Raw genomic sequence first — 13,004 nt, forward strand, 5'->3', positions numbered from 1 at the left:
TCAGGCCTTTGTTATTGTTTTTGCCATCCGCGTTTGTGAGTTGTTCTCACTAAACTGTATTAACCAGACTATAAAAGTTCATGGCGACACAGAGTGTGTGTTGGTCCGTTATACTTCCGGATGGCAATGTTGTGAACTCCTTGGCCAAGCGCATTTTATCTATAACATAACGATGGCTACGGTAGAACCCACTAGGACTTATCTTATTAACGTCATTTTGCAGGTTTAAGGACCGCCTTCTGAGTTATCGTTAGCAGTGCTCAAGGATTCAAATGATCCTATTGGTTGATCTATTGAGCACAACTCACGATTTGTTTTCTTTTGTGGCCAAAGACTTGTATTGCCCTTTTTGGTCAGTGTCAGGCTATAGATAGTATGCGCTTGGCTAAGAAACTCATAACATTGCCATCCGGAAGTATAACGAACCAACATACAAAACTATGTGTAACCTTGATCGTTTATAGTCTGGTTAATACAGTTTAGTGAGAATCACTCACAAACGCGGATGTTAAAATACAATAACAAAGGCTTGAGTGATGTCATCTTCGTTCTAACTATACATAGTTCAAAGATGACGTCACTCAGGCCTTTGTTATTGTCTTTTGCCATCCACGTTTATGAGTAAAACTCACTGAACTGTATTAACCCGACTATAAACGTTCATGGATACACACAGTTTTGTGTGTTGGTCCGCTATACTTTCGGATGGCGATGTTATGAGCTTCTGAGCCAAGCGCATACTATCTATAGATAGAATGCGCTTGGCCAAGGAGTTCACAACATTGCCATCCGGAAGTATAACGGACCAACACACAAACTCTGTGTAACCATGAACTTTTATAGTCTGGTTAATAGATAGAATGCGCTTGGCTAAGGAGTTCACAACATTGCCATCCGGAAGTATAACGGACCAACACACAAACTCTGTGTAACCATGAACTTTTATAGTCTTGTTAATACAGTTTAGTGAGAACAACTCACAAACGCGGATGGCAAAAACAATAACAAAGGCCTTAGTTACGTCATCTGCATACTATCTATACAGTTTAGTGAGAACAACTCACAAACGCGGATGGCAAAAACAATAACAAAGGCCTGAGTGACGTCATCTGCATACTATCTATAGATAGTATGCAGATGACGTCACTCGGGTGACGTCATCTGCATACTATCTATAGATAGTATGCAGATGACGTCACTCGGGCCTTTGTTATTGTTTTTGCCATCCGCGTTTGTGAGTTGTTCTCACTAAACTGTATTAACCACACTATAAAAGTTCATGGTTACACAGAGTTTGTGTGTTGGTCCGTTATACTTCCGGATGGCAATGTTGTGAACTCCTTGGCCAAGCGCATTCTATCTATACGTTTCCGATGGCTACGCCTCAAGATCCGACCACCATCCAAGTCTTACCCCAGTCCACGTATTCCTGGAGACATCCTTCATCCTGTAGTAAACCGTGTATCCAATATCTTCACCAGTTAAATCCTCGGGATTCAATTCCTTTTAAAAATAGAATATTTTTAAAAGCAAACAATGCCAGCATTCAACAGAAATTAGTGCAAAATATTTATTATGTGTGTTACAGATGATCAGTCGCTTAAATGTGTATAAACATTCATGTTTGTGTGGATGGATGTCTGTGTTTGTTTGTGTGGGTGGATGTCTGTGTTTGTTGGTGTGGGAGGATTTATGTGTTTGTTGTTGTGGGAAGATGTATGTGTATAGATAGTATGCGCTTGACTAAGAAGATCATAACATTGCCATCCGGAAGTATAACGGACCAACACACAAAAATGTGTATATCCATGAACGTTTATATTCCGGTTAATACAGTTCAGTGAGCATTACTCATAAACGCGGATGGCAAAAAAAAAAAACAAAAACAATAACAAACACCTGGTTGACGTCAGCTTCGAACTATCTATTGGTGTGGGAGCATTCATGCTTTGTTGATGTGGGATGATGTATGTGTTTGTTGGTGTGGGAGGATGTATGTGTTTTTTGGGTGTGGAAGGATTTATGTGTTTGTTGGTGTGGCCGGATGTATATGTTTGTTGGTGTGGGAGGATGTATTTGTTTGTTGGTATTTGAGGATTTATGTGTTTACTGGGTGTGGGAGGATGTATGTGTTTGTTGGTGTGTTAGGATTTATGTGTTTTTTGGGTGTGGGAGGATGGATGTGTTTGTTGGTGTAGGAGAATGTATGCGTTTTGTTGGTGTGGGTGGATGTATGTTTTTTTGGGTGTGCGAGGATGTATGTGTTTGTTGGTGTGGGAGGATGTATGTGTTTGTTGGTGTGGGTGGATGTATGTGTTTTTGGGTGTGCGAGGATGTATGTGTTTGTTGGTGTGGCAGGATGTATATGTTTGTTGATGTCGGAGGATGTATGTGTTTGTTGGTGTGGGATGATGTATGTGTTTGTTGGTGTGGGAGGATGTATGTGTTTGTTGGTTTGGGTGGATGTATGTGTTTGTTGGTGTGGGAGGATGTATGCGTTTGTTGGTTTGGGTGGATGTATGTGTTTGTTGGTGTGGGAGGATGTATGTGTTTTTGGGTGTGCGAGGATGTATGTGTTTGTTGGTGTGGCAGGATGTATATGTTTGTTGATGTCGGAGGATGTATGTGTTTGTTGGTGTGGATGATGTATGTGTTTGTTGGTGTGGGAGGATGTATGTGTTTGTTGGTTTGGGTGGATGTATGTGTTTGTTGGTGTGGGAGGATGTATGCGTTTGTTGGTTTGGGTGGATGTATGTGTTTGTTGGTGTGGGAGGATGTATGTGTTTTTGGGTGTGCGAGGATGTATGTGTTTGTTGGTGTGGCAGGATGTATATGTTTGTTGATGTCGGAGGATGTATGTGTTTGTTGGTGTGGGATGATGTATGTGTTTGTTGGTGTGGGAGGATGTATGTGTTTGTTGGTTTGGGTGGATGTATGTGTTTGTTGGTGTGGTAGGATGTATGTGTTTTTTGGGTGTGGAAGGATTTATGTATTTGTTAGTGTGGGAGGATGTATGTGTTTGTTGGTGTGTGAGGATTTATGTGTTTACTGGGTGTGGGAGGATGTATGTGTTTGTTGGTGTGTTAGGATTTATGTGTTTTTTGGGTGTGGGAGGATGGATGTGTTTGTTGGTGTAGGAGGATGTATGCGTTTTGTTGGTGTGGAGGATTTTTGTGTTTGTTGGTGTGGGTGGATGTCTGTGCTTTTGGGTGTGGGAGGATGTATGTGTTTGTTGGTGTGGGAGGATGTATGTGTTTGTTGGTGTGGGTGGATGTATGTGTTTTTGGGTGTGTTAGGATTTATGTGTTTTTTTGGGTGTGGGAGGATGGATGTGTTTGTTGGTGTAGGAGGATGTATGCGTTTTGTTGGTGTGGGAGGATTTTTGTGTTTGTTGGTGTGGGTGGATGTCTGTGCTTTTGGGTGTGGGAGGATGTATGTGTTTGTTGGTGTGGGAGGATGTATGTGTTTGTTGGTCTGGGTGGATGTATGTGTTTGTTGATGTGGGAGGATGTATATGTTTGTTGGTGTAGGAGGATGTATGTGTTTTCTGATGTGGGAGGATGTATGTGTTTGTTGGTGTGGCAGGATGTATGTGTTTGTTGGTGTAGGAGGATGTATATGTTTGTTGGTGTAGGAGGATGTATGTGTTTGTTGATGTTGGGGGCGTAGCTAAAGGTAAAACAGAAAATTTTCATTAAAAGAGAAGATAGATTTTTGTTATTTAAAAAAAATAGTCCTTCAGAACCATCAGCTCCATTGAGCCGAACTTTATCCCGGTTTATTTAGCATGAAACGAATAATAGAAAATGCTTGCTAACTTTGAATATGACGCTAGTCTATAGCAATTTACTTTAGGCCAGATCTAAGAGACCCAGCGACCCAAACACTGAGGTTCAAAAGGGTAGGGGGGGGGGAGGGTGTCAGAAAAGAACAAAAAAAAACAGCAATATGACACGTGATCGATCTGGGCCGATTGCTATGAGGATCCCCCATGATAGGAAACATGTCATTCATTACTAAAACAAAATAACCTAATACAACTGTGCGGCTATGTGGTCTAGTGGTATGACACTCGCTTTCGGATCGGAAGGTCCTGGGTTCGAGCCTCGCGCTCGGCGCATAGTTGAGTCCTTGGGAAAGACTCTTTACTCACATTCTCTCACCGTACTCAGGTGTAAAATGAGTACCTGGCCGTTAACAGCATTGTCATTGTCCGAAAAATTGTAATATCGCCTAACAGGCGTTATGTCCCGTCCTACAATTTAAATGTTGCTGTTGACCAAGGAACTCTTGTAAAGCGCTTTGAGCACATTTAGTGGATATTGCCTATATAAAGCTCAATTTTTAAAGCTCAAATACTTTACAATACCAATAAAATGAGAATGATAACAAAACAGGCAAAATTTTACACAACCCTGGCAGTCAGGAAAAGAAACCTTAGGCTGCGTGTCCACCAACACCGACACGAAACATAAACGACACAATTATGTCCTTCAATATGTGGCGCCAAGTCGCAGAAAGCGGAAACTGGCATTGCTGTGGTTTTTGTTTAAAAAGAGAACTAGTTATAGACGCCATAAACATTATTATCATCATTCTCGTTATCGTCATAACTGTTTTTCATCATCGTTTTGATATTTTGTCATAACTGTTATTAATTGTTATCGGCATCACAATGAAAATACCCATAATCAGAAAAACAACGACCCCCACCATCATCATCATCATCATCATCATCATCATCATCATCATCATCATCATTGTCAATATTATTATTATTATTATTATTATTATTATTATTATTATTATTATTATTATTATTATTATTATTATTATTATTATTATATTATTATATATTATTATTATTATTATTATTATTATTATTATTATTATTATTATTATTAATTATTATTATTATTATTATTATTATTATTATATTATTATTATTATTATTATTATTATTATTATTATATTTATTATTATTATTATGATTATTGTTATTATTATTATTATTATTATTATTATTATTATTATTATTATTATTATTATTATTATTTATTATTATTATTATTATTATTATTATTATTATCACAATCACATTTGCCATCATTGCCATCGTCATCATCATCATAATCATATTCAACACTGTTGTCACCATCATTGTCGGTTGGATTCTGTTTTGGTGGACACGGGGCCTAACTGATGGTAGAGTCGAGATCTCTGGGCCTTCATTATTTTCTTGATAGTTCATACAAGTGGAATCCATGTCACATTCATTGAGACCTTGCGACAGGACGTCTGGTAAGTTTCGCAGATGCCGGATTCTATATTTTGGTAGGCTATGTGGTCTAGCGGTATGACACTCGCTTTCATTTGGAAGGTCCTCGGTTCAAGCCTCGCTCGGCGCATAGTTGAGTCCTTGGAGACGACTCTTTACTCACATTTTATTACCGTACTCAGCTGTAAAATGAGTACCTGGCTGTTAACGGCATTGTCTCTGTCCGAAATAAAATTGTAATATCTCCTATAAGGCGTCATGTCTCGTTCTACATGTTAAGTGTTGTTGTTGGGCCAGGGACCCTTTGTAATGCGCTTTGAGCACGTTTAGTGATACAACACAAAAACGCCCGAACCACCCTTTTTCGAAAACAACCTGAGATGCTTGGTCTGATCCCCATTGACAACGACACACTGGTGAGCGTATTGTGTAAACGTTTCAACTACTCATTTGCACATCTCTAAGTTGATCTCATTGGCGTCAAAAATATATTCTCACATGTTGAAAAAGTGATCATTTAAAAAATAATAAGAAGTTTAACCCTCTCCTTACCACCCATAGGAAAATCGTCACATTCGTTTTGATGCAACCAACAATTTTCTCTTTCTGATTTCTCTTTTGCACCACAACATTTAAAGAATTGCTTTGATTACAGCTATACACACTAAACACTGTATTGTAAAGCTCATTTGTTACTTTTTTGTTTGAGTAAGAAAAGTCTATTTTGTGCAGGGTGGGAGTGAATTTTCGGGGAAAATTCTAAAAATAGCTGGTAAGGAGAGAGTTAAAGAAACGGAAAAACACATAAATACTAACAAACAGCACAGCCATGAACCCTCTTCTTACCAACTACAGGAAAATCGCCACATTAGTTACGATACAACCAACATTTTTCTTATTCAAATTTCTTTTGTACATCATAAAATGTAAAGAAAATGAACAGTGTGTTGTAGAGGATGGTTTACTATAGAAATTATGTATCGCAATAATTTTACTGCTATTGTGTTTGAGTGATAAAAAGTATATTTTGTGTTAGTTGGGGTGAAGTTTTGGGGAAAATCCTGAAAATGGCTGGTAAGGAGAGAGAAAGTTTAAATTGTCAAATTGAGTCCGTCCAAATACGAGATAAAATAAGGAGTAAATATGTCTTTAAGTTCAAACAAGATTGATTTCTATAACCAGTTAAATGCTGTACATTGTAAATAATACGTGTTTAAATATTTGACCAGTAAAATCGACCTTCAACTATAGATCGATGTTAATTATCCTCATCTGGCAAACATTTTAAAACCTGGGACCTTACGAGGCCCCAGGTTTGGGAGTTTTAACCGAGATGAGGATCATTTAAATCGATCGATATATGAAGGACGATTTCTCTGGCCAATATTATAAATACATGTCTTTTCAGGGTCTGGCAATAGATTGGTTACGAGCCATTTCCACAGTTTAAATGAGTACATAGAGCACAAACATACTTGCCATTCAATGTTGAGAGTTCCAACAGGACCCGAGCCTTCTCTGACGTCAGTAACTGCAAGGACGGGGGCTGCATCTGGGATTCTGAAGTAAGGGGAAGGAATCGAAGGTGGCCCTGAACCATATCTATTAATAGCAATGACCCGGAAATGGTAGGAAGATCCCGGTTTTAAATTTGATGCCTGATACCTACATCGTTTTACATCTTCCGCGTCAATGACTTGTGAATAAGGAAGATTTTCCGCGAGCACACGCCATTTTGGATTAAAATTTGTGTGGAATTCAATGGTGAAATACATAATTCCTGATCCGTGATCTGCCCCAATTGTCCATGTTAATGAGACATCGCGCCCAATGGAAAAACCCAAAACACGAGAACATTCCCCTGGTGGTCCGAGGATCGTCAGCATTGCCGAATGTGAGGTTTTGTCATGAACTGTCTGTGCAGTGCAAGTGTACATGCCACTGTGTTGTAGCTGTGCATTGATGACGAACAGGCCTGTGACGCCACCTCGGATACCCTTTCTATAATGTGGATCGTTTTTCGTATCTAAGATTGTCCCATAAAGATCCCAAACATAGACTAGATCCTGATAAACATGTTTATCGTAAGAAGCCATGCACGCAAGGAATGAAGTACCGTTAACATGGATGCGGTCATCCGTAGGAGCTATTGTGATTATTGTTTTGGATACAAGATGAAGAGATCCGGAACTTGATGCGTCTCCGTGTTTGTTGGTAGCTACGCATGTGTATTCGCCACTATCGCCCGGTTTTACCTCTCGAATCAAAAGATTTCCGTTTTCTAGTTGGATCATTCGTGAGTAGATGTCACTGGCTGTTGGAAGAACTCGGCCGTTCATTAGCCACGAAATTGTTGGTGCTGGAGATGCTTCCGGTTGACAGATGAAAGTGGCAGAACCGCCTACAGTTGCAACTTGCAGTGGGTTCACGGGTCGCTTGAAGAACGAAGGTGCAAAGGAAACGATGCGAAGTTGAGCACTAGTAACAGTAGTTCCGTGAGCATTATTTGCCTCGCATTGATACATACCTTCGTGTTTTTCTCTTTTAGTCTTTGAAATCGAGAGAATATTTCTGTGAATTTTGATATCTAAGTACTCGGCATCTGAAAGCGATATAGGAATAGCGTTTTTATACCATGTGTATGTCGGTTTTGGAAGTCCATGGGCCTCACATCTCCAGGTGAATGGTCGATCTGCATCGATGTGCTGATCTTCAAGAGGAAATATAAAAAATGGAGTGGCTTCTATAACTAAATTCAATGTCTTGATACTTTTTGCATTGCTTCCTCTTTTCACTTGACAGGTATAGTTTCCAGAATCTTCCAATTGAGCGTCAGGTAAAACTAATACACGACCATGGTTGTCAAGGTAGGACTTTTGAGGTAAATATCCGTCATCCTTTGACCAAGAATAAAACAATGGTAATTTTCCAAAGGCAAAACATTCAATCCTCACTGTGCTGCTTCTGAGAGCAGGGGTAGGGAAGGCAACAGGAAAATCTTTGTGTATAGCCGGACCATACTCTAATGCAATCCCTCCTTTTATATTCAGTTGAATTCCTAAACTCGATTTCCATTTACTTTGACCTGTGGCCAAGACCTTTCCTACACCAGCAACCAGACTAACCGTGCAATGATACAGCCCAGCATCTGCCTGATCAACTTCAGAAAAATATAACCTCCCATTCCCAGAGAGAAACATGTGATCGTTCAGGTCAAACCTCAGAAAATAAATCGGCCCTCCAGTCTTATACCACTGGTATCTAAGAGCGGGATTATGTGTTGGAGGGTTGCAATTTAATACGGCACCCCTGTAGATTTTTGCGCTCACAGCTCCGATTGGCTCGTTTGAGAATTCTCCAAGAAATCCAAAATTGATCTCTGCTGGATCCGACACAACTGCTCCAAGTGAGTTATTAGCCACACATCGATACGTTCCAGTGTCTTTGACCATAGTAGGATTCTCGATCAACAGCTTTCCATTGGTCACTGTGTATCTTTTGTCTGTCAGGCTGTCCACTCTCGTTTGGTTTACATGACCAAAATTCTTGAACCAAACATAGGAAGAATCTGGATTACCGTCTACACGACACTCAATAGAAACGTGTTCCTGTTTAGGCTCCAATCCAGAAACTTCCGGTTTTTGACCGCCGTCATGGTAGTGGATGATGACCTTTGTCTGTGGCTGTCGTACAAAACGAGGACCCCTAGGTATAAGCTGGACATCAACTGTATCTCTGCCATACGCTGTAGGGGACGGGGTGGTAGTAGACGGAGAAGATGAATTTAGGAAAAACAAGACAGTGTTATAATTGTATGTAATTTTGATGACAAAAATTAGTACAAGAAACATACCACCATGGCATGTATTGTGATAGCTGTTACCTTTTACGTATGTCTCTTTTTCTTCCAACAAACAGTCAGTATTTTCAACACGGATCATTTTTTAAAAAAACTCTTGATGGAATTTTATTTCTGTTAAAATTTGAAAGTGTTTTTTTTTTTTTTTTTTTTTTTTTGGGGGGGGGGGGGTTCATTAATTCTTATTTGTTTATTGTCCTCTATCTTATTTTGTCTATGCTTCCCTATTCTGGAAAACAAATTACCAATAAAATCCCGTCCTTCAAATATCTGCTAATTGTCAAAATATCTCAAATTTGGGAATTCACGAAGTCACGTTTTTGACAAGATGAGGGTCCTTTTTATCGATATATAGTTGAAGATCAATTTTTCTGGTCAAAATTTCAAATACGTGTTTTTTTAGAGTTTGACAGCATGGCTTTGGTCCTCATCTCCTGCCACATGACAGCTTGTCCATTTGCTTGCAGCAATGTCCACCGATACTAAATTAATGGTCTCAATAACAATAAATCGCAAAACTTTGGTCTTACAATACTCTTTGTGCGGCTATATGGTCTAGTGGTATGACACTCGTTTTCGGATCGAAAGGTCCTGGGTTCGACATAGTTGAGACCTTGGAAAAGGATCTTTACTCACATTCTCTCAGCATACTCAGGTGTAAAATGAGTACCTGGTCGTTAACAGCGTTGACTTTGTCCGAAAAATTATAATATCGCCTAAGAGGCGTCATGTCCCGTCCTACATGTTAAATGTTGCTGTTGACCAAGGACCCCTTGCAAAGCAATTAGTGGATAGTGCTCTATATAAAGCTCATTTTTTTTATAAACTTTACCAAACGTGACTCAAGTTTAGTTTGCTTTAAGATGTTGCACACAAAATATCTCTGAAAAGGTAACCAGAAGCTTGAAATCAATTCACAATAAAAAAAACGATTATAGGTTTCTCATTTGGCATGAAATAGTAGATAGATAAAAAGACGTTGGAGACAAATATGGGATGTCTTTAGTGTTTTATTTACAACCTACTTTGTTAGCAGAAAATACGTTCGAACTCATTTGGGAATACAGTTGGCGTTTAAAAAGGGTCTACTCCTTCATTTATCTTTTACCTCCTCAAGCTTTAAACAGCAAAATGTGCTTGTTACAGAATAATTTGTAAAATGCTCGTAAATTTTTTTTTTTAAAGTATACCTTCAGAGCCATCATTAAGCCCACGGAATTGGAGCTTATCCCGGTTTCTATGGAGCAATTGCTACCTTAGTATAAATTAAAAATTACCTCATTACAAGTATTATAATTTATACAAATAACACTGTTAAGAGTTTTGAACAAGACGAATGCTTAACAAGACCATGTATACATTACTGTTAAATTATTTTTTTTCGAATTAATTAATCTATTTCCACAAATAATTTGATTCTGATCTTCATTATCTGGTGGTTCAACTTACTGTGATCTCTCTCCCGGTCCACAATTCTGTACGCCTCACTCAAAGGTACCTCGCAGATGTATGGATAAGTAGTCAGTGCATTCCCTATCGCCCATTGAAATGTACCGGAGAGAACTGTGTACTTGTAAACCAATATGTCCCCTGGAAACACAAGTATTAAAATATAAAGGAAAGGCAATCATTCAATCAGGGGCGTGGGTATATTGGTTGATTTGGTGCCTGGCACCGTTCCATCTTTTTAAAGTGAATGGATTACAGTATTTAAAAAATAATAATAATAAAATTCAGAAATGTTACATTCCGCCTCTTAGTTATTTAAGTAAGTCTTTAATTTAATTTTTTTCTTTCTTTTGTATTTACAAATATAGCATGTTTCAAGTCATTTTCTTCCGATTCTGGAACCACCTTATACTGTAAGCTTGCCACGCCACTGCATTCAATACAGAATAAGTAAGTTCTCATTTCTAAAGATGAATGGAGTAAGGATAAACTTAATATTATCTTAACGTTTGTAAAAGATTGACGGTTTATGGTTTGAATAAATTATATGAGTAGACCAAATTTTCATTTTTCTCTCCAAAGTTGATGGGGTAGGGGGGTGGGGATTCCAAGGGAGACCCAATAAGACATGCACCAGCAGCATCCATTTTACACCTGCTCTCTCTCTCTCTCTCTCTCTCTCTCTCTCTCTCTCTCTCTCTCTCTCTCCTCTCTCTCTCTTCTCTTCTTTTTTCTCTTTTTCTTTTCTCTTTCTCCTCTTCTTCTTCTTCTTCTTCTTCTTCTTCTTCTTCTTCTTCTTCTTCTTCTTCTTCTTCTTCTTCTTCTTCTTCTTCTTCTTCTTCTTCTTCTTCTTCTTCTTTATCTTCTTCTTCTTTTTCCCTGCCTATCCATCTCTTTTTTCCTCTCCTTTCCTCCTTTATTAAAAATAATAATAAATAGCACGTCTATAGCGCATAATCATGACAATGTCGCTCTCTTAAAAATGGTATCATATAGAAGATCTCCTGCCACCTGCTACCTCTATCATTCTCTTTCTCTCTTTTCCTCCTCTCTCCTCTATTTACACTCTCTCTATCTCTCTATATTTCTCTATTCCTCTTACTTTCATTTCAATCCACCTCTCACTTTCTTTATATCGAACACCTTCCTCTCTCTCTCTCACTCTCTCTCTCTATATATATATATATATATTATATATATATATATTCTAACACACACATACACACACACGCGCACACACACTCACACACTCTTTTCTAACCCCATCTACCTTTATCTCCCTCCGTCTTTCCTACAAAACATGACAAGATTGACAATCCAATAGATAGTATGCGCTTGGCTAAGAAGCTCATAACATTGCCATCCGGAAGTATAACGGACCAACAAACAAAACTGTGTGTATCCATGAACGTTTATAGTCGGGTTAATACAGTTCAGTGAGCATTACTCATAAGCGCGGATGGCAAAAAACAATAACAATGGCCTGAGTGACGTCATCTTCGAACTATCTATAGCTAGTTCGAAGATGACGTCACTAAGGCCTTTGTTATTGTTTTTGCCATCCGCGTTTGTGAGTTGTTCTCACTAAACTGTATTAACCAGACTATAAAAGTTCATGGTTACACAGAGTTTGTGTGTTGGTCCGTTATACTTCCGGATGGCAATGTTGTGAACTCCTTTGCCAAGCGCATTCTATCTATAAGCAACAAATGCATCCAACAAAAACCCACTGCACCTGGCGAGAAAGGGAGACGATTCCCGCCAACCCACAAATCAGGAGACGGCATTATTTGAGTTAAGTCCCCTGACCATATCGAGACTCTCTCCTGGCCTTGGCCACTGGTCATCCATTTATTGCTCCTGAAATATAGGATGATAAAGATGATAGTTTGATTTGAATCATCAATTCTTTTTAAAATAATAGGGTTGGGCGTACGTGTCAAAATGGCTTCCTCCATGCCATGTTCAATTTTTGCCAACGCGCAGAGAAATATCGGCAGATTTAACCCTCCCCTTACCACCTACTGCTAAATCGTCACAACGACACAATATACATTTTTTCTTATTCAGATTTATTTTGTACATCACAAACTTTGAAGAATGATCTTTGTTTAATCAATAAGAACATAAACTTGTTTTGTAGAGCGATTGTGTGAGTTTAAAAAATCATTTTTTTCTGCTAGGTAAGCCTGCCATTTTGGTAAAATACTGAAATTGATCGGTAAGGAGAGAGTTAAAATTCATAAAACTATATTTTTACAGATTGATATACATCAGATCTTTGTAAATCAATTGGATTCAGTAGTCTGATGTCACACCGCCCGGCAACGGCGGCCTCTTGGTTCTAAACAAAGAAAATCATTACATTTTATTCTTCAAGCTGGCTAGAACTTTTCATATGTCTTGTGATCAGAACGT

General features: G+C 38.6%; 1 protein-coding gene across 1 annotated transcript in view; it reads right to left on the reverse strand.

The window, feature by feature from the left end:
* The window catches only part of LOC144957653 (contactin-like), a 28,846-nt gene extending 16,415 nt beyond the window's left edge, over positions 1 to 12,431 (reverse strand). Inside the window, exons 1-4 of the mRNA XM_078888996.1 lie at positions 12,322 to 12,431; positions 10,587 to 10,727; positions 6,754 to 9,023; positions 1,414 to 1,503 (exon numbers count right to left, since the gene is read on the reverse strand). Of these exons, the coding sequence (XP_078745122.1) occupies positions 1,414 to 1,503; positions 6,754 to 9,023; positions 10,587 to 10,727; positions 12,322 to 12,373 (2,553 nt within the window). The 5' untranslated portion in view covers positions 12,374 to 12,431. The remainder of the gene's footprint in view (positions 1 to 1,413; positions 1,504 to 6,753; positions 9,024 to 10,586; positions 10,728 to 12,321) is intronic.
* Positions 12,432 to 13,004: the final 573 nt, after the last annotated feature.

The sequence above is a fragment of the Berghia stephanieae genome, chromosome 12, assembly GCF_034508935.2.
Source record: "Berghia stephanieae isolate SIO BIC M18660-M18661 chromosome 12, UCSD_Bste_1.3, whole genome shotgun sequence".
In the NCBI taxonomy this organism is placed as follows: Eukaryota; Metazoa; Mollusca; class Gastropoda; order Nudibranchia; family Aeolidiidae; genus Berghia; species Berghia stephanieae.